The following is a 27,155-nucleotide window of genomic DNA, read 5'->3' as shown; positions in this document are numbered from 1 at the left end:
CGAGGAGGAACCCCAGTCTTCCTCCTAGCTCGCTGGTTATTCCAGGTACTCCAGGACCCATTACCATTAGTAGGGGGCAGGGAACCTCCAGGTTCTACCCAGGCCTCCTGGTTCTTAGAAGTATTGCAATCCCCAAAGAGTCAGGAGTGGAGGAATCCTCTCATTTTATGGGGGCCAAGGAGGACCAGAAAGGGGTGTGGCAGGGGCAGAGTAGGCTTGAAGACAAGTATGTCCCTCTCCCTTCACCCCACTTCCCTCACTCTTCTTCCCACTGCTCCCTCTCCTCTCTATATTCTCTCTCTCTCTTTCTCTCTCTCTCTCTCTCTCTCTCTCTCTCTCTCTCTCTCACACACACACACACACACATGCAGTTGCGTTTATTTTACATCTCATGACTAACAATGACTGATACACTCTCTCTTCTTTATAACGGAGAACTCATGATAAGTTTGGGGATTGGGGATGGTCTGGTTAGTCACTAAAGCCAATGGGAATGTTCTGGGTCCATGTCCCCCAAGAGACATGCATGTATCCCATTGTCCCCAGCACAGCCCTACCCAACAATCCACCCTGTCTGAGATGAGCTTCACAGGGTTGTGGACATGGATGAATAAAATTCAAAGCCCCTCCCTGTGGCCTCCCTCCAGAGATGAGTTGGGGCTTCATCCCAGCAAGTCTGTAGGAGGGACTCAGGAGAACACATCTCAGACCCAGCCCTGTCCTGGTCTTGCTGGACAATCTCGGGGCCATGTTCCCACTCTCTGAGACTCAGCTCCCTCCTGGGTAAGTGAAAAGTTTTCTGGTCATTTCCGGGAGATTTCCTCTGATTGAGTCTTTGTAACACCTGGCCCGGACAAGCTGCTGCAGAAGCACTTCCCCACAGGCACTTGCTGGCCTGAACCCAACAGGAAGGACCTGTAAGCCCTGCCCCTAAGGAGGCCCCTGCAGGGCTGGGAACAGTGACAGGGGGGAAGGAAGGAGAATCAGAGCCCCACATGAGTCCTGGATTCAAGAAACTCAGCCAGCAGGGTTTGCCATCACTGAACTTTTATTGAGCATTTTCTCTGTGCAGAACCCTGTGCACAACGTGGAAGGAAACAGGAAAACATAGCCAAGCCCCTGCCACATAGGATGGAACAAAAGGGACAAGATGGTCACTGTGGAGTCCTGATGGACAGGCAGGAAGCACCTGCCACTGGTGTTACTGTGAGGATCATATGCCCCCCCCCCCCTTCACCCTCCCAAAGGCTGCATCTCAGCCCTTTCAGATCTTCCTGCACCTCCCAGCAGCTAAAGGCCTCCCCCAGAAGGGGATCCAACCAGATTTAGAAAATGGCCTGCCGCTGCTGGGGGCTGCTGGGAAACAGAAGGAGGAAGGGCAAGGGTGGCCCAGGGAAAGAAAGGAATAAAGGGAAGGAGGAGAAAGCTCTGTTGGTAGGATGGCTGGTGAAGCATCACTGGCGAATCCACAGCCACAGGTTGACTATGCAGACCGACAGCAGCATGCTGAAGAGCATAACTTCCCTCTGGGTTCTGGCAATTTCCTGGTCCTCCAGGGTGCTCAGACGCTCATTGTTCACACGCTGCTGCAGAGAGACCAAGAGCAGGCTGGTAAGCAAAGCTGTTCTAGGGAAGCCCACGGCCCACCAATTGGAAAAAAAGTATGAAGTTCAAACAGGAAGGGACTTTGCTGCCTTTTGGAGGGGAGGACTACCTCTGGGTAAGAAGCGGCTGATACCAGGGGCCTGGAGTGGGATGGGCTGCCTATGTTGGCGGGCCCAGCTGCTTTGCACACTCCTTTGAATGCGTCAGTTGTCTTGATGAAGCCAGTCCTTCCCAGCTGTGCAGGGTGAGCAGGGAAGGGCATTTTAATCCTGAGGAGAGCTGGTGTGGAGGAAGCAGCAGCACTGGAGTGAGGGCTTCAAGATGGGGTAACACTCAGGGGCCAGAGAGGGCCACTAGGCTGATAGCCCTCCACACCCACATCCATGTCCATGGCTTGTGCAGTCTCTGCCCACCCAAAACCCCTATCTCAGACCTCTCAGCCATTCTCTCTGAACAGATGCCACCATCCTCTTCCGTTCCCTCTTTGTCGTCTTTTTCTCTTAGTGTTAAAGCTGACTTAAGGCTGACAGAAAGATGGGACTTGGGTGCCATGGGCATTGAGAGTAGAGGAGGAAAGCCTGACCTCAATTTGGCTGCTAGAGGGTAAGATAACTGGAATGGCTATACAACCTCAAGGGGGATGATTTATTGCTGTTGAGGCCCACCTGCCCCCAAAGCACCATGATTCTGCCTCCACCCACCAAGTGAGTCCCCAGCACAGCAGACATTCACCTGTTTTCTTATGGCTTCTATCTCCAGTTCATGTGTCTCTTCCAAGCCAATCTCTGCAATCATATCTGCCTCTGAGTTGCTGGGAAATAAGAAAATACAGCAACTCAGAGCTGCTGGTTGTCCCAGGCCAGGCCTGGCAGAAAGCACAGGAAAGCCAGGAGGGCCAGTGAGTAAGATCAGGGGTTTCTCTGAACAGTGACTCTGTCAGCCTCTAGTCCTCCCCTTCTTTTGTAAGCAGGTCCTAGGGCCTGAGGGCTGGAGCTCAGCCCAGCCCAGCTGAAGAGCACTCAGAGGACTCAAATAGGCAAGGGGCCAGGAGGCTCAGGGGCTATGGTGAGGAAGCAACAGGTCTCCAACAATCATGGCCAGCTGCTCAAGCCCTTCCTGGCCAATCTGACTCTCTGGCCCACTCCGGTCCATGCCCAGGAAGCTCCTCCTTTCCTCTTGTAAGGTCTCTGGAATCCATCTTACCACTCGTAATGGAATCTTGTGCCATGGAAGCTGCCAGGACACTCCCAGGGATGACCATCTCCATAGCCTGGTTCTCTTGCCATTCTGCGTACCGGCAGCTGAGTACCCTAAGTAAAGAAATGGTCAGTCAAAGTAACCTTCATAGCCCCAGCTGAGAAATGTGGCTGCCCCACACTTTGCCTGGGTACACCTGCCCCCAGGAGTCACATGGTGTCTGATCCTCCAGAATCAGGGGCTTGAAGTTTCAGACCATTAGGGCAGCCTTGGAGGCTCACAAGTTGGCTGCCTGCCACCATTCTACCCACACCATGATCCCCAGTAGCTCCTGGTCATCTAGGCTGCAGTGAAGGAAAAGCAGTGATAGGGGTCCCTCTGCCAGCACCATCACATGCCGACAGCTGGGTCTCAGCAACCACGGAAGGAGACAGGAAACCTCCATTTTAGAGCCAAGGAAATTGATTCCTGGAGAGATGACTGCACTTCCTCAAGGACGCATGGTATCAGAACTCAGGATAAAAGTCTGGCTACTGGGAAACCATAGCCTCTTTGTCTTTCTCTGGGTGAACCCAGCCATCCCCATGTCTTTCATTTCTATCCATTTCCTAATAACTGGAGTGGATGTCTCTGGCCCAGAGCTCGGGGGTCAGAGGTATCTCGTGCCTTAAAAAGCTAGTGTGAGCTAGAGGAGCAGAATGTGACAGACCCACCTGGGTTCCAACCTCAGCTCTGGGTTTCCCATGCAAGATGAAATATCTCACGATATGTTTGTTTAACACACACTTACCACATGCCAAGGACCATGTCATCTTCTAAGCCCTTACCAATATCAAGCCATTAAATCCTCATCATGACTCTTTGAAACAGGTATTACTATCATCCCATTTTGAAAGTTGGGAAAACAGAGACACAGAGAGGTCAAATAACGCCCAGGTCACATAACTGATAGGTAGCAGAGCAGTAATTTGAACCCAGGACATTTCGTTCCAGAGGTTGTTCTCTTAACTATTACACTGTGATACCTCTCATACTTGACATTGCTCCCCTTTAAGACTCCATTAAAGTGACAGTGAAGACAGTAAAATTGTATAAGCCCATAGGAAATAAGATAATGGAAGAGGCAACAGAGAATGAAAGAGTTCAACAACATTGTAGAATTCAGAAAGTATCAATAAGGAATGAAACAAGCCTCAGTGTGGCTCAGAAACAAATGAGGAGCAACTGAGGGGGATCCCCACCTGGCAGAAAGGCCCCGAACTTGGAGGCTGCAGGGACACTGGGGTGGTCTTGAGGACCAAGGTGGAAAACAGGGGCATTAACTGAAGGTATATACATGGAACAGTTATCTGCCCCTCCCACCCAACCTGGCTGGCAGTCAGGAACTTACTTCCTTAAAACAGGTCCTCATGCTCCCCAACCTTGTTGCCTTTCCCCAGTAACCTTTGCAACAGTGTAACAACCATTTTTCTAAAACTTGCCTTCATCCACTGGTGAATGTAGCTAACAGAATTGGCTACAGAAATGCTGGGCTCAAATGATTCCCTAGAACAAACAGGTCTTTCTCCTCTCCAAAAGAGCTGCCTTTCCCCAGTATCCTTTGCAACAATATGGCCACCATTTTTTTCTAGAATATTCCCTTTTGTAGCTTAAAGGATTGGCTACAAAATGGTCAGATTCCATTGACTGGATTTCCTAACAGCCAAGAAGCAAAAGGAACCTCACTTGCCTTACCATTGTCCCAGCCCTGATATATATAATTTTGTATTTTAATATATTTGTATTAAAAAATAAAACATTCAAAATAAATAAATAAATAAATTTGTGTTTTAAATATTTATATATTTATATATTGAAATATATTTATATATAAATACAGAAATATAGACATATTTATAGAGAGAGCAATATATACTTATTTAATTCTTTAATAAAGGGAAACATCATTTCACAGACACTGGAGTTTTGCAGAATAAATATATCTGCTCTAGGCACTCTGGATTCTCAAGGCTTAACTCCCAGCCTATGAAAAGATGGCTCTGACCTCTTGCTGAATGCCCCTGCTTCCTCATTTGCCTGCTTCCTCTTCCCCCCACCTCCAAGTCAACATATTGCCCTGTTCAAACTACCATCATCAGGCTGGAGCCCCTACAGCCAGTACTACCACCCCAACCCAGCCACCACGTGCTAAGGGCCACATAAAGTACCATTTTCCTGGGCCGGGAGTCAGTCACATTCCAAACCTGTTGGCCTCCAGCAGAGCCAGCAGCCTTTGACTCCAACTTCTGTCGCCGCTGAGAGGTACCCCGGGACCGGGATCCATGATCTATTATTTCTGGGAAGAAGAACAAAAGCTCTAAGAACACCCATAGAGGCTTTACCAAGGCTTCATGGGCACAGGACACCCAGAAAGAGGTTGGGTCCCCAAACTTCTTAGGAATCACTCAACACCCACTCACTGCTGTCCACTGGCCAAACCCAGGCCCCAGTTTGTTCATTTGTTCAAAAGATTAGCAAGTATTTACTGAGGGCCAAGCTCTGTGGTCAGTTACTGGGGAGAGCGCAATGACCAAGAGACAAGATCACAGCAATCAAGACACTATGTGTATACAAGGGGAGTAAGGGAACAAAACAGAAAACAGGCCATCAACTATAGATTCAAATCAAGAAATATATGTTTCCAAAATGATAAAAACAGGTCAGAAGAAGGCATTGGAGGGTTAAGAGAGAAAATTGATCTGATTGATCTTGTATTAAGCCCTCTGAGTTTTTGCAATAGGCACAGTGGTGGCTTGGATAAAGAAGGAACCATACATGTTGAGTCTGAAAAATGTTCGTATCAACCCATTTCCCTCCTGCTCTCTGTCTCTGAAGCCACGAATACATGTATATGGACACCAAGATACAGACAGTTGCACATACCCACCCATGCATTCAAAAACATGTACATGCATATAGATGAGTGTCTGCCAAACCACACACATACTTTCTCCATCACACATGCACAAGTGCAGACAGCCAAGGGACGGGACATTTCAGGGGATCCTCACCTGCTATCACCATGTGTTCTTGACTTTTACCATGGTTTACAAGAATCAGGTCTTCATCCATGGACATTTCCATTTCCTCCTTGATGCTAAGGGGGCCTCCTGCCATAACAACCAGTTATTCACTTGTAAGCGACGACCAAGGATGCACAGGGAGCAATGCAGAGAAGAAGCACTCTGAAAATGAGCACTTTGAGGCACCAGAACTCTGGGAAATATATCCTGACGTGGGGGTGGAGCCAGATCCCCATTTACACTCAATCGTTAGACCAGCACCTTCTGTTCCTGCTGTATCTTGTTGGCTGGGTTTGTGGCCTTCTCCCCTGCTACTCTGTAAGCAACATAGGAGAAGAGATAAGGCTCAGGACGTTTGCTTGTGAGAACTTCCCTGGCTCTAAGGTCACCTGATTTGACCCTATTGGAGTACATATGGGGTTCATCTTCCACAATTTCGAGAGAGGCAAGGACTGGCACAGGACCCCAGAGTCAGTCAGTGGCCAGAGCAGGGTTAAATCTCAGGCCTGTCGTGGCTTCTGTAAGCCCAACTCTGGTTACAGGCATCCTCCAAAGGCATCCTCTTCAGAGTACATCCTGCCTCCCCCATTCCAGAGTTCCCAGGTCGGGGGGAGATGGCCTTTGGATGTCCTGAAGTCAGCATGTGCAGGAACAGTGAGAACCAGAGGAGGGAAGAGCAGGAGAGGAGGACTTGCCTCTCAACACTATAGCCTCCAGGGTTCTGAAGCCCTTCAACCTCTGATCTAAGTCCAAATTCTCCCTCAGCTTCCTTGCTGTTTAGACCACTGTGAAGTTGTGCCCACTTGGCTAGCTTATTCCCCAGTTATTCCATCAAACACTAGTCTAGGTATTGCTGTGCGTGTATTTTGTCGCTGTGGTTAATATTTACACAATTATTGGGCTTTAAGTAAAGAAGACAACTAACCCTCAATAATATGGGTAGGCCTCATCCAATCAGTTGAAAGGCCTTAAGAGCAAACACTGAGGTTACCTGGAGAAGAAATTCTGTCTCAAGAGTGCAGCATCAACTCCCACTTAAGTCTGTTGGCCTGCCCTGCAAATGTTGGGCTTGTCAGCTCCACAATGGCATGAGCCAATTCAAGTAAATTTCTATATACATACACATACAAGTGTACATATATATTCATTCATCTTATCGGTTCCTTTTCTCTGAAGACCCCTGGTTGATACGACCAACAAAGGTTCTATAGGTCAGCTCTTGGGAACACCCGAGGGCCTCCATGGGAAGAAGAAGCTGTTTGTTTGTTTGTTTGTTTGTTTTTATTGTTGACAGTGTTACAGATGACCCTCATTTTTCCTCCTTTCCCCAATCTACCCAGTCCCCACCCAACTCCAGGCCTTTATCACACTGCTGTCTGTGTCCATGGGTTATGCATTTCTGTTTATAAGTTCTTTGGTTAATCTCTTCCTGTCCCCACACCCCTGTCAGCTCTGATCCAGAGAGATTGGTTCCAGAGCTAGACAGGTGGGGCCAGGGAAGGGGACAGGCAGCCAAGATCACGCCACCCTCTCTAAGCAAGTCCTGGAGCAGAGCTGACATAGGCCCTGCCTGCATTCCTGAGGGCCCCTGAAGAAGCCCTTCCCAGCTCCAGCAGAGCAACTGCCATGAAATCTGAGCTTTCTGGAGGGCACCTTAGGGGCAGAGAAGTGTACTCTGTGGGACTCAGGAGCTTGGGAAGCAGGAGCCATGGATTTCTGCTGGAGCAGGCTTGCTAGATTGAGGAAATAAAAATACAGGATGTCAACTGAATTTGAATTTTAAATAAACGACAAATATATATATTTTTAGTGTAGAATGCTCCATGTAACATGTGGGACATACTTACACTAAACATATTCATGTTTTATCTGACATTCACATTTAACTGGGTATCCGTATTTTATCTGGCAACCCTATGCTCTGCCCATCCTCACCATGATCTCGGTATTTGAGCTTGAGCAAGTCTTTCCTTTCTTGGGGCCTCAGTCTCCCCATTAAATGATAAACAATTTTCTCCTGGCTGGTTTGGGAGAACACTCAAGTCAGCAGAGTCAAAATAGTGCGGACAGGCACAGGCAGGACTTTGCATTATTAACCTCAAATCAGATTACCCTCTGACTGCCAAGTGGCCTTGACCAGTTGGGACTTCCTGGGCACTGGGGCACTGGGCCTACAGAGTCACTGCCCCCTAGTGGCAGAGGAACCCACCACCTAAAGCCAAGCAAAATGGGTAGGGAGACTTCCCTTCCAATCTCCCAATGAGACCCAGAAACCCTGGCACTTTACCTTGGGCACCAAGGAGGGCGGGACAGTAGGAGACAAAATTTGCATGCTGTTTCTTTCTCACACCTTAATTGGGGGGGGGGAGATTTGAGTTGGAAGAGAGCATGGACATAAGATGCAAACTGCCACAGGCAAGCTGCCCAGAGAGTAAAAGGATATGTGGCTTTGTTAAGGGCAGACAGAGGAAGGGGCTTGAATTTGTCCCTTAACATGTCTCTCTAGCATACAAAACTTTTCCCTTCATCATAATTTTCTTCTGAAACAGTCGCAAACTCTCATTCCGAACACTCTGAAAAGCCCCCACTGTCTAGTATGTCAGCCTCGGGGGCCAGAAGGACTAGAGTATCTAGAGTTCAGAGAAATTTGCCAAGTCTTATGGGACCAGGAGAATGGCCCATGACCAAGTGTCAGTGATGGGCTGCAGAGACCTAGACCCTAGTGGAAGGCTCCCAGAGGATGGGGCCAGGGGACCCAAAGCTCTTCCCACCTCAGAGATTAGACAGATGCTTCTGGAAAAGGAGGGTGGGATCTAGAGAACATCTGGCTTAGATATGTGTGTGTGCGCGCGAGTGCGTGCGTGCGTGAGTGTGTGTGTGTGTGTGTGTGTGTGTTTGTGTGTGTGTGTGTGTGCAGTGTTTTACATAAATGAGATCATACATTTGAGATATGTGTTGTTCTGCAACTTTTTTTAAGTGAACTGTGTTCCTTAGGGGATCTTCCACGTCAGGACAAATGTACCTCACATCTTTTAAACACAGCAAGCATCTTGCTGCACAGCTGCACCCCTGTTTATTGGCCTGCTCATGGGCATTGGGTTGTCTAGAGCCTTTCACTTTTATAAACAAATGTTGCAGCGAGCATTATTGGCCATGCCTCTGCACACATTGGGTGCATGTTTTTGTAGAGCAGGTGATAGAAGAGGTATTGTGGGGCCCTAGAATATGTGTTGATAATTTTTTTAAAATATATTTTATTGATTTTTTACAGAGAGGAAGAGAGAGAGAGGGATAGAGAGTTAGAAACATCGATGAGAGAGAAACATCGATCAGCTGCCTCCTGCACACTCCCCACTGGGGATGTGCCCGCAACCAAGGTACATGCCCTTGACCGGAATCGAACCTGGGACCCTTTAGTCCGCAGGCCGACGCTCTATCCACTGAGCCAAACCGGTTTCGGCTGTGTTGATAATTTTGACCAATATTGACTGATATTATCAATGTCCCCTCCAAAGAGGCTGCACCAAGTGGGAACTCACCAAGGGGAAGAAAGTGCTGGGTTCTTCACAGCTTTATCAAGATACTGTATTATAAAATTTTCTAAAAGGCATCATTATGATGGATGAAAAATTATAGCTATTGCATTGTTGCTTTAATTTATATTGCTTTAATTATGACTAAACCTGAGCAACTTTTCATGTTTATTGATCATCTTTGTTCCTTTTCTGTGAACTGTCTGCTGGAGGGCTTGGATCTTTATTAAAATAAGAGCACCTTTATTAACAGAGATGGGGGCAAAAGCTTTACCTCCCTTCAAGCTAAACATCCCCAAAGAAAACATATCATCATTTTCCCTAAAGGTGATTGTGAGCACAGAGCATCCACTGGGGACAAAACAAACACAGTTAATTGCATCCAAGTTTGTGTTGAAATCTAGAGGATGTACAGCCCCCGACAGAACAAGTGTGCAACACAGGCAGGTGTTGCCTTCCTATCTGCCTATCGGCTCTTGTCTTGTGTCTGTCTCTCTGCCTGCCCCACCTCATACCTCCACCAATGCCTTCCCACCACTGGCTTCTCCCAGCTGTTTAACCAATCATGTACTCTACTTAGATTCTCAAGCAGCTTGAGGTCTGATGGCCTGTATGCTACCTGCTCCCACCTCTCTTACAAGTAGTAATGGTGGTTGGCAGAGATCCAGGCCCAGGGTCAGTTCACCTGGGAGTGACTTCTAGATCTGACACTGGTCATCTTAGGCAAGTTGCTTCCTCTGCTCTGAGCCTCAAATCCCCATCTTCACATGCAAGATTGGCTAAAATCCTGTTTCAAATTGTGTTGCTTGGTTTCAGGGAGGTGTGAACCTAGAGGGTATTATGTTAAGTGAAATAAGTCAGTCAGAGAAATACAAATACCATATGATTTCACTTACATGTGGAACCTAAAGAACAAAATTAATGAACAGCAAAAGTAAAACACACACACACACACACACACAAAAAAAAGAAACAGACTAATAATAGATACAGAGAACAGACTGATGGTTAACAGAGGAGATGGGTGTTGGAGGACTGGGTGAAAAAAATGAAGGGGTTCAGCACTACAGATTGGTAGTTACAGAAAAGTCACAGGGATGTAAAGTACAGAATAGGGAATATAGTCAATAGTATTGTAGTAACTATGTATAGTGCCAGGTGGGTAGTGAAAATATCAGGGAAACACTTTGTAAAGTATAAGATTGTCTGACCAGTATGCTGTACACCTGAAACTAATACAAAATAATATTGAATGTAAGTAAATAAATAAATAAACAAATAATAGGAAACTATTAGAGTGTAGCTCTCTAAAACCCTTTGGTTTGATTTTATCACACTTTAACTACAGGTTATTGATAATTAAGAAAAGAAAGAAAAAGATAAGGAGAAAGGAAGATAAAATATAATTTCAAATGCCAAAGGGCACAATTGTCTGCTGCCTCTTCTGCTTGGAGCCCCATCACAGGCAGCTACAGTTCCAAACCCAAGCAAGCAAGCAAACCGGATTTTGGCTGCAAACCCAGATTTCCTAGGCATCTGGGAGCTTCCTCTCCACCTGATAATAAAACTTATGAACCTGTAAACACTTTTTCTTCCTGCTCTTGGAAGCAGCTGGTACTGAGGTCATCCCTAGAGCCCCAGACCCTCCCCCATCCACAGGGGAAGGGGAAGGGGAAGGGAAAAGGGAAGGGGGACTAGCAAAGCCTTGCAGCTGTCTTTCCTTTCCTTAAAGAGACAGGAAGGACAGAGGAGCAAACTGCAGGGACTGAGCTGGCCTAGGGAAGGAAGGTTACCTCATAAGAAGAGAGGAGTAAGTGGCAGGACAACTAGGGTAGCCCTTGGGACCCAGCCCTCATAGGGACAAGGCAGCCAGCAGGAGGTTACAGGGAGCACCTAGATTTCTAAGTGTGGGCGCCTCTCATCCAGTATGGCTGTTTTGAATCAAGACTGACTAGTGTGCCCTAGCTGGTTTGGCTCAGTGAGCAGAGCGTCAGCCTACAGACCGAAGGGTCCCAGGTTCAATTCTGGTCAGAAGCATGTACCTCAGTTGCAGTCACCTCCCTGGCCCTGGGCCCTGGTCAGGGTTCGTGCAGGAGGCAACCAATTGATATGTTTCTCTCACATTGATCTTTCTCTCTGTCTTTCCCTCTCTTCCACTCTATAAAATCAATGGAAAAATATCCTTAGGTGATGATTTTTAAAAAAAAATAATAAAATAAAATAAAATACTGACTAGAGTTAGACACTGGAGGTAAGGTCCCTGTCCTCATGGAGCTCATGCTCTGAGGGCAGATAGAAACATGAGGATGTGCAGAAAGTCCAAGGGTCTGTGGGGACAGTAGCAGGGGCTGTTTTGGTGGTGGTCCTGCCCTTAATCCTGCCACACTCTGCCTCCTTAGGCGTATGATGGTTCCCTAGAGTTTTGTCAGCTTAAGCGGGGGCCTAACCATTTTCCCTAACACCTGCAGCCTCTGACTGCACACCTCCAAGATAACTCGCAACCTCTCACAGGAGCTCAGATTTAGTAGAAAAGTCTTCTCCAAGTTGTGTGGAAATGTTGGTCATGCCCCCTGAACTCTGGTCTAGTCTGTGAGGAACAACTCCAGCAGAGATGGGTTAAAGACACTGAGCCACAGCCCTGGTTGACAAACCTACAGGCGGGCCCATGGCCACTGGGATGCTATGTTCCTCTGGGTTCCTTCAGATCAGCCCCTAAAAGGTTCCCTCTTCAGGGATGGGCTGCCAGAACAACTCAGGTGGAGCTGCAATGAGTTTAGGATAATGGTTGCTGGCTGATAGCCCAACGGACAATTCAGGATGACCCTGCATGTGGAGCTAAGAGCAGCACCAAAGAGCAAAAAGGGGTCAGCTTGCCCCCTGCTTCATAGTATGTTCCTGCTGCTGCTCCTTCTTCTCTGCTAGCCCAAGAATCCCTTCCCCAAAAAGCTGTCAGCAAATTTGGAAACTCAGTGGGGTTTAGTCACCTGTCTATTTGGTCAATTTTGCCCCATGTACAGGGAAGCAGGTGGGGAAAGACCTCTTTCCTGATCCTCAGGGAGGGGGTTGAACAAGATGACTTTGAAGAGCCCTTAACTTTGCCTGTGGGGTGACTTCTGAGGTCGAACTGTGTCTGCTTTCTATTGTTTCCATATCCAGAGACTGAAAACTGATGTGTATATAAAATTCAGGAGTATCAGAGGCCAAAGGAAAATGGCCAACAATAATGAGAAGGCGGAAAAAGTGGTACAAAGTTTCAGACGCTGACCAGCTCAAAAGCACAAGCAGCAGCCTCCCCTCTGAGCTGCAAAAAGACATGGAGGAGAGGAGAAACAAGCCTGAGAAGCTGCTTGTTTTTTTCAGACAAGAAACTGGTGAAAAGCCTTTGAAGCAGACACTCTTCCCAGTATCCCTCGTTTTACAGATGGACAAGCTGAGGCTCAGAGGCGACTGGGACATGACTTGGTTCACTTAGCAATTAAGTGGCAAGGCCAAGATGTAAACCAGTGTCTTCAGACTGGCAACCCAGGGTCTTGCTAAAACAGGGAGCAGTCCCAGGGAGGAACTGGCTCAAGAGAGTTTCAGCAAACATCCTCTAGATCCATGTCACTCTGACATGCCTTCACCCTCACAAGACAGAGCCAGCAGGCACAACAGGGAGGTTTGGGTGAATTAGAACCCAGCTCTACAGTTCTAGTGCCCCCTCTCCCTGCCATAGGATTTGACCCATAGCTCCTCAGTTAGCTGGAGGCAATGTACCTCAGTGATCCCCACCTAGGAAAGGCAGGTAAGGGTTCATGGAATGTGAAGCACTCACCTCCTAGCAGAGCTAGTGCTTAAAGCCTGAGCTACTAGAATTTTCCCACAGTCAACAAGGCTTTACCAAAGATGAGCTGTCCATGCCACTAGCAAGGCTGGTGTCCCCTATGTTCAGGATCCAGCCCCAGCTCTATCAGTGATTTCTCTGCATTCTTCTGGCCCTTCAGCTCCTCACCTCTCCATGATGATTATCTCCAGCATGGAAACACTGACACATCTTTCCCAGCACTTTGTAGGCTTCTCTCACCTCTGTCTTTCTCCCCTGCACTTAGTGCGCTGCCTGACACATGTAGGAGCTCATTGAATAGTTGCTGAATTAAAATGACCTGAATATCTATATATATTAAAAAAGCCTAAGCGACTATTATGACCAGATGACCTGATGACCGGCCCATAGCTATGACGTGCACTGACCACCAGGGGGCAGACACTCAATGCAGGAGCTGCCCCCTGGTGGTCAGCGTGGTCTCACAGCCAATCTCCCATGGCTGGCCAACCTCCCGTGGTCCCTCCCCCCGGCCAGCTGCTCCAATCAGCCCAATCGGGATTGGGTGAAATGGTGATTGCCGGCAGGCCAAGGTACCCCACCAGTGCATGAATTGGTGCACCAGGCCTCATATATATATATATATATATATATACTGTCTTCACTCATGCTATATACTGTCTTCACTCATGCTATAGTCCTCTCTCAACACCCTGATAGTTGCCCCCACTACACACACTGTCTCCATTCTTTTACCTCCCAAACATTCCTCTCCTCATTCGAGTTTGGTTTCCTCATCGACCTCTCAGTTAAAATCCCCTAGGCCACGGTCACCAGTGACCTCCTGGCAGCTTGATCCAATGAATCTGCTTCACTCTTCATGTTACTCAGCTTCTGGGAAGCATTTCACATATTTGTCCTCTCCTTCTAGAAACACTTTCCTTCATTGGTTTCCAGGATTCCACACTCCCATAGCTTTCTACCACCACCACCACCCCCTGCACAGATATCAAAATCCACAGATGAATAAGTCCCTTATACAAAGTGGCATAAAACACCCAGCCAGCATGGCTCAGTGGTTGAGCATCTACCTATGAACCAAGAGGTCTCAGTTTGATTCCTGGTCAGGGCACATGCCTGGGATATGGGCTCAGCCACCAGTGTGGGGTGTGTAGGAGGCAGCTGGTCAATGATTCTCTCTCATCATTGGTGTTTCTATCTCTCTCTCCCTCTCCCTTCCTCTCTGAAATCAATAAAAATATTTTTAAATGGCATAGAGCAATGCATATAGTCAACCCTCTATATCCACAGATTCCCAGCTTTTTTTGATCTAAGGTTGCTTAAATATGCAGAGGGATATGGATGACAGACTGCTTATTTATTGAAAAAATTCTGTGTATAAGTGGACCCATACAATCCAAACCCGTGTTGTTCAAGGGTCAGTTGCAAATCTCTCTCTCTCTCTCTCTCTCTCTCTCTCTCTCTCTCTCTCTCTCTATATATATATATATATATATATATATATATATATATATATATATATCCTATTGATTCTGTGTCTCTGAGGAACCCTAATACAATCTCCAAAATATATAATTTAGTGTTTGAGCAAAGATTTTCTCAGTAGTCTACTTCTATCTGTCTTTTCTGCCACCAACCTAGCCAATCCTATCACTATCTCTTGCTTAGATGACTATAATAGCCTCCTACCTTATCTCTCTGATCCCGTCATGGTCCCTTTAGTCCATTGTTAACATAGTAGGTAGAGAGATTGTTTTAAATATAAAAGGCCTGATCATGCCACCTTGCTCTTTAAAGCACTCCTCAGTGACCTGCCATTATCACTAGAATAAAGACTACAGCTCCGAGTGTGGCCTAGGGAGCTCTGCATGGGCTTCCCTCTACTTTTCCAACCTCATCTTGCACAAGTCTTTCTCTTTATGCTACTCTGGCTTCTTCTGTTTCCTTAAAAACATGGTGGCCTTGCTGGACTCCAGGTCTCTTCATAGGCTACTCCTCTGCCTGGTTTAATTGTTTTCCATGCTCTTTGCTAACTGATTTCTGCTCAGCTTTCAATCTTTAAGTTGGGCATGGCTTCCTCAGGAAGGCTTTCTTTGGCAGTCCCCATTCCAAACACAATGGATCTTCCCCACTGTCCTGTCCTTTCACTTCATGCAGTCTCAGGCCAACTGCTACAAGTGTGGGGCAGTGGGGAAAGGGTGAGAAGAGGTGTCTCACCTTTCCAAGCTACACTCCCGAAGCACAGTCTTTGCCCCTGACCTGATTCCCTGTGTCTGTTCCAGCAGGGACTGGGAGATACTGGAGTAGGACTGTCTCTCCTCACCATCACCCCTTTAGGTCCCTCATGCCCCTGACTTGCCCTCAGCCTCTACAAGCAATCCAACTGCCTTGTCCCTATAATCTATGGTCTTACGATACAGCTGGCAGATCAAAAAGGGAGGCTCAGTTCCTTGGATAGTACCCCAAGAGGGACTTTGGAAGCCTGGGGTCCAGACTGCGATAAGAACGGAACTTAAGGTCTCTGGCTCTCTTTCCTGGCATTTAGCCTCTACATTCAATCCTTAAAAGAGGCCCTAAATTTTATTGCTATTGTCTTGTCACTACCATGGCTTTTCCCATTAAACACTGAATTACTTTCATTACTGGGGATTGTCACAACTTGTGCCAATGATGGCCCATGGCCATATCTCACTCTGCACCAATACCTGAGTGTGTTTGGGGCTAAGACCACACTTCTGCCAAGGGGGAGGTTAGGGCATCATTATCCTCTGAATAGTCTCTCACTCTTGCCATCCTCAAAATTCAGGAAGCTGGGCTAGGACGAAGTCTAAGTATCATGTCCCACCTACAAAGGACATAGGAATAACCTTCCTTCCAGCTCCTCCCCCAGCTCTGAAAAGAAGCAGGGCATCCTCGCCAGGGACACCTCTGTTAGTAATCAGGGATCAGGTGTCAGGGACGTTGCTGATGTGATTTGTGACAGATCTTACAAACTTCATCCCAGGGGTGTGGGGCAGGAGATCATCTTACACTCATGGGGACAAACATTAGGACCCAGGACATCTTTGCTTCCTGCTTCCAAACTGGTTTGGGCTGTTTCCTTATCTACAGTCTGACTTTTGGAAAAACCAGTTTGGCCCACAACCATCCATCCCCCATGGAAGTCTGGAGATCCAAAATAGATGAGGACAGAACACAAGTGAATTACATTTGCTCTTTATTATTATTCATTATCTTGTACAGAAAGAGACAAAATTTAACAGCTAAACTCAATAATTACAATGAGAGAGACAGAGACAGAGAAAGCGATCAGAAGCAAGTTTGTTTGTTGCCCCCAGGCTCCAGAGAAATCCTGACCTATTACTGAATGCACAGAATTCCCAGCTGACATGGGTCAACACATGAATAAGAGCACAGTTTAAAGTGGTACCAAAATTAATCCATTTCACAGTAATCATGTCTATAAGCTCAGTTGCACATATGAGTTTCCACTATCACAAATTCACAATCACAGAGTGAAATAGCAGGTGTGCTCAGGCCTGGGAAAGTGGCATCCACAAGGGGAGATGGATTTGAAGGCAAAAGCAGCTGTGGGATTTATCCCAATCTTGAATATCTGTGTTAATGCTAGGCCTGGGGGCGGGAGCAGAGCAGGCACTGTTCAACGGGCAGATATCTCAGTACAGTGGAACAACTGTTGAGGCATTGAGCCCGAGGGGGTGTGCTATTTGGATATCTTTGTCAGAGAAATTCTTGCTAGAGAGAGACTCACCGCCCACAGCCTGTGAAAGGAAACGCTCCCTTTGAATATTTGGGGGCAGCAAATGATAGCAACGGCCAGTCTGATAGCAAAGCATCTGCTTTACAGAATATTTAGCAAGATACATGGTTATATTACTTTAAATTGCAGTGTAGTTCACAAACTATATGATTCCAAGGTGAATAAAGGGATAGACTGAAAAGCTGCAATACCCAACATCCCCACGATGAAGAGAGAACAAGAGATCATCCAGTACAGAAAGAGCCTTACATATGAGAATTGCTGAACCCCCAAAGCTGAAGGCACGGTGCAGGGATCGTTAATATTCTGAGCCTTTTATTTGAAAAAGGTACTCATTATATACTAGATCCCTCTTACACATATGACCCTGGAAATTGACTAAGGGGAAGAGTACTTCAAACATTTCTACAGAGCAAGAATTGCAGATACCATTAATTATCTTCAGTCGCGATTTTCTCTAAGTTCTGAATTAGTGGGCTTCAAGTTAATGGGCTTTTTACCATAGTTGCAGGCAGTCTTATTACAGTACTTTTAAATTAGCTAATTATACTAAATAGTATGAGGAGAGTTCGGTGGGGAGGATGTGCTTGTTTCTGAATCAGTGCAATCCTGAAATGGAACTTCATTACTTGTCAAGCTGAAAAGCACCCTATACCAGCAGCTCTGCTGCCCAGCTCTCCATCTTGGCTTTGACCATGAGGGCACACACATGAGACATAGCACAAGTACATACTCCTAGAAAGACAGAGCGCAGGTGAGTAAGAGTGTCTCTTGATGATCTCTCTCAGATAAAAGAACAATCTAGAGGCAGTGTTGTTTTTTTTCTTCTTCTCATGGGATGCCATTTGGTTGTCAAAAGATCAAATCCCAGCCAGCCAGAGAGGAACCATCTGGCTCCAACTCCTAACAGACACTTTCCTGTCCTGAATTCCTCATATTCAGGCTACAAAAAAAGACAACATCCAACAAATCAGACAGGTTCCTGTCTTCCGAAGCACCCTAAGGATTTCACACAAATGGCAGTGGGATTGGCAAGTAGAAGAGGAGGTCCCTGGCCTCCAGTTGCTCTATGTTGCATTTCCATCAGCCAGGGTACAATGATAATGCTGTGCACATCAGCTGGGCACCTGTGCGCTCCACTCTTTCTCTTGTGCTTTTGGTTTGAAAACCCTGGGCGATGGGGAGCAGCAGGGAAGGGACAAGATTGTGACTCTTGTTTTAAAAATTCGTAGGAAGTTTTTGGTTGAAAACAACAGTCATATTTCAAGGAATTTTTAAAGCCTTTCCTTTGTTAATGAAAAATATCTGAATAACTAGCCCCACCCTTCCCAAAGTCAAAAGTCACACATCTTTCCACCAAAAAATTAAAAATTAAAAGTCTCAGGAGCATTCAGATTTCGGTCAGCTGCTGATGCCCACAAAACAGGAGCCAAGGCCAGGGGCACCAAATAAAAAAGGCAGGTGAGTTGGGATCCCAGCAGGCAGAGGCCCCCAGGATGGAGCTGCTTCATCTTCTTCCAAAGCTTTTTGCGAGTGGGGGCAAAAGGTGACAACTTTGGGGGGGCTCTGACAGCAAATCTCAGCTTTCCTCATTCAGGGCCCTGTCATCAGGCTACCCAGTCCCCGAGAGGGGACATTCCTCCCTTCAGACGGGAACCCTTCTTCCTGGTACAAATATAGCCACACACCGGCTATTGTTTCAGATAAGCATGTGAGAAAAGGCAACGTGCACAAGAGCACACACACACACACACACACACACACACACACGCACGCACGCACAAGTCCAAAAACAACAAAGATGTGGCTACTGCAGCGTTAGCATTGTATCAAATCTATGTCCATACAAAGACAGAGTTTGAAAGATATGTACAGAGCATTCATAAAAGCCAAATGTGCACCGCGAGGAATGATGACCATTGTGGACTGTACAGTCTTTTTCTACAATATACTGCAAAAAACGTCCCAGAGACCATGGTGACAATCCCACTCAGAAGAATGCTATGAAGCACCTGAACCAGAGAGCACAAGGCCTTAAGGAAATGCCTCTGAGTGAGCTCTCCCTGCAAATCTGTGCTCAGCGCCTGAAGGACATGTGCCACCCTCCATTGGGCCAAGTTCCTGCTTCCAGATCTATTCTGTCTCCACCCAGCTGCAAATATCTGGCAGCTCAGTAGGGAAGGGCTCAATAGATGCCAAAGGCAGCAGGCATTCCTTGGCTCTGGTCGATGGGCCCTATGCCTGGCCCTCTGCTCAGTGGAGAGGAGACACATGTGGGTAAGTGTCTTCTCCCAGGTCACACACAGGTACCAGCCCGAGAAAATGCTGGGAGGGCAGGGGCTGACCCCAGAGTTTCAGGCTGCCTCAGGTTCTCTAACATGGCCAAATGGGATTGACTCCAGCCTCCATCATGGAAAAAGCATGAGCTTTCTGGGCCAAAAATGCCTTTGTGAAGAAGGGTAGGAGTGTAGTGCTGGAGATCCAGAGGGAGGAACAAGGATGGCAGGAAAGTTGGAATGCCACCTGGTCAGCACCTCTGGTACCAGGGAGCTCTCAGGGGTGGGGAGTGGGGTGGGGAGAAGGAACAGAAAGGGTCGACTGGCAGGAGACTGATTCCCCAGATTGAGACTCAATATCAGAGTCATATGAAGGCCTCCACTAAGACTGGTCCCCTATAATCTACACATTTCTAGAAGAATCTTCCTAAGGGCAAACCATATTACGCAGACATTAGCCCAGTTAACCTCCACATAGTCCTGTGAGGTAGGGGGAAGGATGAAAAACCCCAACCACAAGGTCAAGTTGTCCAAATCGGTGGCCTCACTGGGATAAGATCACAAGCCTCCTGACTTGAAGCAAATCTCAGGGCAAGTGTCAAGGACTGAAGGGGCCTCCAGATGTTATCTGTGGCCACAAGGCAGGGCTGCATTCAAACAAAAAGGCCCGATGCCTGCCTTGGAGAGCTGTTTAAACAGAAAGGAGCTTGTCTTCTCAGTGGATTTTAAACTGCTGTGGTTGCCAAGAGACCCTGGCTATGCACTCTTTTGGGCTCCACAAAAATTTGCTACATTTAAAAAAGCACCACAGAGGAAAAATGGTTTGGCGCCAAGGCCAAGAGGATAGAGATGAAGGGTTGGGGGACAGGGTATTGACACTCTTTTGTGTGGTCATTGACAGTTAAAGATAGGTCACCTCTGCCCCATTGCTGCCCAAAACCTCACTGAAATGGAAAGGTGGACAGCTCTTGGGCCACAGAAAGGGGTTAATAAAAACAGGCCAGCACCTGGCAATGACAGAGCAAATCCTGGATGGGCCTTCAACCCCAGATCATGGGCTTCCCCATCTCCCTAGCAAAGAAATTTCTAAAATGGGACATGTTAGGATCTTCTTCCCGGGTGGGCACCATCATTAAGAAAAAATAAGCCATCTAAAGTTCAAATTCAGCTCAATTCACCTACTCATGAAAAGGGAAGTATCCCAAAAGTTCAAAACCAGAAAGCACAGTGCTGAGGAGGCCAAGTTCATGGGTATAGATGTGCTATGGGACAATCAACCTTATGAGGAGAAAACTTCAGCTGTCTACCCCAGCCTGTACCCCAACCATTCAGAGGCCAAGGACTCTGCAGGCAGAGGCAGCCAGATAGGTTTTCCCAGGGCTATGATTGGACTGATGCCAGTGGGTAGCAGTTTTAGCACAGCCAGTGCATATATCTGGAGAGCCAAGACCTGGGAGAGGCCAAGCACACCAGAACCAGAGCTACCACTCCAGGATAGCAAAGTTCACGCAGGCTCCTTTGCTCAATCTAGAGGAGGCAGTTCTGACAGCCAGGTCCCTACCCCTCACCCTTCACACACCCTGTCCTCCTTCCAGGTTACTCTAGACATTTATTTTAACCTGGTCAGGAGGATGGGGGAGGCATTGGGGGAGAGAAGCATCACAGATCTGTGATTGATTTCCCTTGGCCTCCTATGAATGGCCTAGGTTACAGTGTTTTGTTTTATTGTGTTCGTTATTTATTTGTGATAACTCTTTTTGTATGTTTTTTTGTTCAGTCCTGTTCTTGTCCTCAAAATGTAAGCCAGGACAGTAAGCACAGGACTGTTGAGGGGAAATGGAGCGGAGGGTTGGCTCCTCTCTCTCATTTCTGTTGCCTAGGCTTCTAGACACAGACAGGTCTTCAGCCAGCTGTGTGGCCCCAGGGCCCAAGCCTATGGACATTCTAGCCACAGTCAATTCTATGGGGTGATTCCTTTGGCATAAGAGAAGCCAGTCCCTGACAGAAGGACAGGATGGAGGGACATAGGGGGCTTCTGGAAGAACTGGGGCTCTCTGGCCTGTAGCTCTTTCCAGGGGTATGTGTGCTCCCTCCACCCCTCCACCTGTCTCTGACAACTGACTTCCTACAAACCCACGGTTAGGAAATTATTTGGCAACAAGGAGGCTAAGGCTGTTTTGTGGTGGCACAGTCTTTAAAAAGTTAAAAAGAAAATAGGAGACCCCTGAAAGAGGTTTTCATACCAGACAGGACACAAGTCCCATTACTTGTCTGAGCCGGGGTTGGCAGCCACTATCTCCTCATACTTTGGGGGTGGGTCACTGTAAGTGACACTTGCCTCCTCACTGCTGCTCTCCTGGGGTGCAGTCACCTCCTCATAGGATGGGGGAGGAGTGGCACTGGACAGTCTAGAGAGAGAGAGCTCAGGAAGGTAGAGTGTGCTCTCAAGGCGGACTGTGGTTCTGCTCCCCCGACTGGGCCCCAGCACCACCTGCGGGTTGCTCCCTGCCTCCCGGTGCCCAGAGGACTCCCCCTGGCTATGCACAGTGCCCCGGTACACCATGACCCGGGGCAGGCTGTGCCCGCCGCGACTTGCTAGGTACCGGTTCTGAGCATATGAAGGGTGATGACGGGTGGCTTTCTGCAGCTGGCACCTCCAGATGATGAACAAGGCGATGACAATCAGCAACGCCACCCCCAGAAGAGGCACCACCACATACATGGCATCTGAGCTCTGTGCAGGGTCTCGGACTGAGTAGACTGCATTAGGATATCCCTTCCAGAACTCCATCTGCAAAAGAAGAAGGGCCACTTACACTTATGCACAAGTGCTCATGCCCCAGATGGACCTCAGAGACCTTCCGCAAGATTGCTTCCCATCCCACCCCATCTGACTGGCCTCTAAGAGCTATCAGAGAGGCTATAGAATGCACCAAGGATGAAGAGCAACACTCTCATGGAGGAGGCCCCCAGAGTCAGGCCGACGGGACTCTAAGGACATGTTTTCTGTTTTATGGCCCCAATGGCCCTGCCTTGGACTAGACTGGCTGTCCTTCATTGCTTCTGTTCCATCTGAGGCACCTGGGCCTGCTCTTCTTATTCCTGAGGCTACCTCTCCTCCCAGAACCCAGCCATAGGGCGGTACATGCCGTTTTCTCTTTGTCCTCAAACACCTCCTTGACCTCCTCGTAGCTGCAGATCTCCTCCATACACTCCCGCTCGATGGTACCCTGGCGCAGCTCCTCCAGGAACTCATTGGCACGAGGGAACCGTTTCAGGACCGAATGGGCATTCTTGGCCTCCAGAAACACTGAGGAGAAAGCTGCACTGAGGCCTGGAATGGGGAGGTGCCCAGGGGCTCCTTCAAACCAGACTCAGCCCATGCACAGAAGCACAATGATGGATGGAAGCAAGACAAAGCCAGCTGGCTAGCCACCATCACAGACATGGCTGGCCCTTTGTAACAGGGATGGAATGGCTGACTTTCTGTGATGCCATGATGTATCTGCCTAGAATACCATGGACCCAATAAGACTCATGTCTCTGGTGCTATGAAGGAAAATGGATAGTGCATGTTGTGTAGAGTGTGGATGGACATGAAATATTTTGAGTAATGTAGTCAGTGAAAAAACACCCAGTATCTCCTGCCTCACCTCAAAACAAGAAAATCAGAGCCCTTATCACTTCTTTGAGGCTGATGCTGGTGACCAACACTAAACAATCTCATAAAACTCTATCAGGGTGGCTTCCCTGCACCTGAATGACTACCTGTGCTGTCAGATCACCCAGCATTAACAGCCTTGCCCAAGTCAATCTTGTACAAACCCAGACAGGAGTAGTCAGAGGACTGAATGTACATGAGCCTGGGAAGAGGGTAACAGGGTCCATAGGGAAAATCTAAATCTTTGTCTACATGGCACAGTTGCCGCCTGGAAAAATGTCATTGAGTGGTAGCCATATCTACTTATTCCAGTTGACCTGACTGGTATAATATGAGCTATGTACTTCCATAAGCCTGACCTAGGACTTTAGAGAATAAAAGAAGAGGTGACATCTACTTCTGATATGAACCTAGAGGTGAGACTTCTTAGTTCTCATGTCAAACAGTCCTACTCATGCCCAGATAGGTAGGGCTTTGCCAGCAGGCAGGCACCCTTCCCCGGGCCTTATGACCTGTCATATTAGTTTCTGTCATAGTGGCCTGGGTAGATGCACAGCTCCAAGTGAGCATGTACTCCAGAAAAAGCTAATCAGACAGGGGCCACAGGGACAATCTGGGGAGAGCAAAGTTGGGAAGGACTTGAAAGGTGGATATGCACTTTTCCCATGAGCCCTTAGGCATGGCCCTTCCCCACTTGGCCTAAGCTCAGAAAAACTCACGTGCCATAGTGCTCCCTCAGAACCAGCGTCTCACTTGCCTGGAAAAGGAGAAAAGCAGAGTCACAGTTGAAATGACATCCCAAAACCTACAGGGCACCCTTTTGGCGCTAGAATGTGAACCATAGCCCCAGTGGCTTGGCCAAAGTTAAAGCAGCACGTTATGAGGCACAGCACCCTCTGCACAGTTGCTCAGAGCTCTGTTGCTTTCCATTCTGCCCTGAGCTCTCCTCCAGAGCTTCCTGAGGCCCTGCACTGCCTAAAGAAATCTTTCTAGTTCTTTCCCCAAGAATATTCTGAGATTCTAGAAGACCTAGACCTTAACGTTTTCTTTAAAAATGAAAAACTCACACTAGCTGAGGTTCCTCCTTTCTCACTTTGCTCAAGGAATTTGTGCACTTTTGAGTTTTAAAGAACCTCAGAGATACCAAGATTTAGGCAAGGTAAAGCAAATCAACAGTAACAGAGAAAGGATGCATTTTGGAAACTAATTTTGTTCACAATGGCAAGTCCCAGATACCTCTAATGACAAGCATGTTTCTTGAAAACAGGGAGCACATTTTGAGGAGCAGGTACTGGCAAAGCTTAACATGGCAGCAACAACCATCTCAAAAGTCACGGCCCAAACGAAGGTGACCTGCTACATTCATTTTCACCAGACATGATGGCAAAGATCTCCTGAAACCAGTCATCTCTCCTCTTTGCATTAAAGAACACTGAAGCAGTGTACCAAGACATTGACTAATGAGATCAAAACTGAGATGCTAACTCAATACAAGTGTTGCCTCTGAGAGCTGTGCTCCTGCTCAGGAATTATCCAGCCAGTATGTAAACCCCAGCCACAGCACACTGCTCTCCCCAACATACACTCCCACTCATGCTCATATTCCAGAGCACTGTCCCAACTGTCCACATCTGGGAGCAATCACCCCCCTGCTCCCCTCCCCAAGCAGAAGCTCTAGTTTCATGACTATTTGGATGCAAGACATGTAAACGGTGTAACCCATTGTGCTACCCTTTTTTCCCTAGGCTGCCAGGAAGTTCAGCATTAACACTGACCATCACGTACAAGTGCCCTGGATGCCCAGCTGTTCGGCACATATGCTTCTCCCCCTGTGACATGGTATTCACTTTTTAATTTATGTTTACAGAATCTTAAGTATATTTAAAATATATCTTCCAATCCTTTTGGCAAACAGGTAGGATATAAATAATAAATAAAATTAAAACCAAAGAAAAAAACAGCACATCTTTCATCCATCTATGGAAACAGCATGTCAAGGGGGACTTTCTCTTTTGAACCCCACAACAATCCCATCCAAAACTATCATTATGTGAATCTGTCAACGATGGGCCTACTATTGTGAGAAAAGTTGACCCTCAATGTTTATGAGAGTGAAGATGGACTATTAGATCTCAATTCTGCTTCCATTGCAGATCTCTGAGGTTCCCCTACAGCCAATGCTGGTCATGTGGCCAGGGTGTGGGTGTGGCATGCCTAACAGCAAGGTTTTTGATTGAAGAAAAATGGAGCCTTTGTGCCAGGGTTTGAAGAGAATGAGTAAAGGCTTTACTAATAAATGAAGGTAGAAAACTGTGTTTAATTGCTTATCAAAGAGAACTGCAGCATTGGTTTTTTTAAATTATTTATGTGGAAAAATTACATAACAGCTTACAATAGCCACTTCTTGCCCCCAAACACCTGACTTCGATACATGCACACCCACACATCTCATAGCCCCGAATGTGTGCTATCCTGACACCTGAAAAAAGTCATTAGTTCATTTTCAAGCTTCAAACAAGCCAGGAACTCCCCCAAATAGCTCACAGGGTATAGCCACACTCTATTAACAATTCTGTAGCCAACGTCACTGCTGCTGCTGCTATGAGGCCTCCTCCCCCTCCTTCCCCCAAATGTAGCGCCTGCTTCTTCCCCTATAAATACACCATCGATAGGCTGTTACTATAGCAACAGTGAGGAAGCGTGAGGGCTCCATGACAGAGAACGCTGCAGCAGTCACGCATGTATATGTTCCTCCTGCCCCTGGTGGATACTGTAAGGCTGATTGTAGGCCGGAGGAATTTTTAACCCACTCCCCACAGGAACACAGCTGAATCCTGAAGGCCTGGAAAGGAAGGAAGGCCACCACAAAGACCTCCAGACTCCAGGCTGGAGCTTCCGAATCATAGCACTCAGGGACTTGGCTCCCAAAGTTCCTTGTATGGGGACTGGCGGCCATCAGACCTGGAATCCCAAGACATGGCCTCCAAACCACTTTCCCAAATCCAAACCCTTTTTATTTCCCTCAATTAGACCTGATCCCCAGGAAAGCTTCTGTGGTTTCCAAATCTTATGACTCATCAACCCACCCAGTGACATGGGACTCCCAAATTATGCTCTAACTCAAACTCTGGACCCTCCTTGTCCCCTTCCACTCATGCCAGCCCTCAAAGTACCTGTCCTCGCCCTCCATAGCCCGCAACAGCGTCCTGCCCACTAACTCCTGGCCCAGCAACACTCATCTCCCGGGTCTGCTCAAGACCCCAACGCCTTGGCCCGGCCGGACCTCCAGACCCTCCCCCAATAGTGCCCCGCTCCCAGTTCAGTGGTCTTGAACACTGAACCGTGCCCTCGGGGCTGGGGCACCCAACCCAAATGGCCTCACCGTTCTCCGGGCCCAAGAGGCGGACGCCCTGTTTGCGCACGCAGCCCGCCACCTCGCTGCTGCGCCTCTTTCAGCAGGGCCCCTGTCCCCGCCCACCTGCTCCCCGTCGGCCAAGCCCCCCGGCCCAGCCCAGCTTTCTCCTCCTTCCTCCTTCCCCGCCCCGCTGCCCTCCCGCCGCCCGGGGCGCCCGGGTCCCTGCCCGCCAGGGGCTGAAGTGCCTCTGGAGCTTCAGCCCTTCGCAACCAGGCGCACAGGCCTGCCCATTACCTCGGTACCCCCTGCCCCGCTTTCCTTTGGGGGCTCCGCCGCGGCCCACCCCCCAACACCCCGCCGCGCCAAATCTGGCCTCGCGCCCCACGCCTGGCGCGCCACCCTGGAGCGCCAAGACCACCGTGCCCCCCGATCGCCAGGCCGCGATCGTCGCGCCGCACCGCGCACCGGGCCGCCGGGCAGAGGAGAGGAGAGGGTTGGGGGCGATGAGAGCGGTCCTAGGGGGGTAGAGAGGACCGCCGGGCGAGCTGGGCCGGAGGGGCGGCGGCGCGCACCCAGCACCGCGCGCCCGCGCCCCACTCCGCCAGCGCCGCCCCTGACCCCGCCCGTGCCTGGGGGGGGCGGGGCCTGGCCCGAGGGCCCCTGGAGCACAAGGGACCCTCCGCCAAACGTGCGGGTCCCGACCCGCTCCGGGGCGCAGGCCCTCGGAAACCCTGACGCCACAACGGGCTCAGGCAGCCGCGCCCAAGGCCCGCGCACCAGGTGTCCCCGAGAAGCCCAACTCCCCCAACTGTTCCCTCCTACCCTGGCTCACCTGTCATTCTGGCCAGCCCGCCCCAGAATG

At 48.4% G+C, this 27,155-nt stretch overlaps 2 protein-coding genes across 3 annotated transcripts; both read right to left on the bottom strand.

The window, feature by feature from the left end:
• Positions 1 to 1,033: 1,033 nt before the first annotated feature.
• Positions 1,034 to 6,182, bottom strand: FATE1 (fetal and adult testis expressed 1). The gene is made up of 5 exons (XM_080653586.1): positions 5,853 to 6,182; positions 5,010 to 5,137; positions 2,809 to 2,915; positions 2,338 to 2,416; positions 1,034 to 1,586 (listed from the first exon to the last, which is right to left on the bottom strand). The coding sequence occupies exons 1-5, from the start codon at positions 5,956 to 5,958 to the stop codon at positions 1,455 to 1,457; spliced, it is 552 nt and encodes a 183-aa protein (XP_080509712.1). The 5' UTR covers positions 5,959 to 6,182; the 3' UTR covers positions 1,034 to 1,454.
• Positions 6,183 to 16,426: 10,244 nt separating this feature from the next.
• PRRG3 (proline rich and Gla domain 3) lies at positions 16,427 to 26,914 on the bottom strand. Of its 2 annotated transcripts, none has more exons than XM_080653584.1 (4): positions 26,759 to 26,914; positions 23,658 to 23,695; positions 22,427 to 22,587; positions 16,427 to 22,068 (listed from the first exon to the last, which is right to left on the bottom strand). In XM_080653584.1, the coding sequence occupies exons 2-4, from the start codon at positions 23,662 to 23,664 to the stop codon at positions 21,541 to 21,543; spliced, it is 696 nt and encodes a 231-aa protein (XP_080509710.1). In that variant the 5' UTR covers positions 23,665 to 23,695; positions 26,759 to 26,914; the 3' UTR covers positions 16,427 to 21,540. The 2 variants fall into 2 exon arrangements, with proteins under 2 accessions (XP_080509710.1, XP_080509711.1); XM_080653585.1 differs by lacking the exon at positions 26,759 to 26,914 and adding an exon at positions 26,321 to 26,424.
• Between the last annotated feature and the right edge of the window lie 241 nt (positions 26,915 to 27,155).

The sequence above is a fragment of the Plecotus auritus genome (assembly GCF_963455305.1).
Source record: "Plecotus auritus genome assembly, chromosome: X".
Classification (NCBI taxonomy): domain Eukaryota; kingdom Metazoa; phylum Chordata; class Mammalia; order Chiroptera; family Vespertilionidae; genus Plecotus; species Plecotus auritus.
Note: the sequence above shows the minus strand (reverse complement) of the source record. Positions and strands in the feature narration are given on the sequence as shown.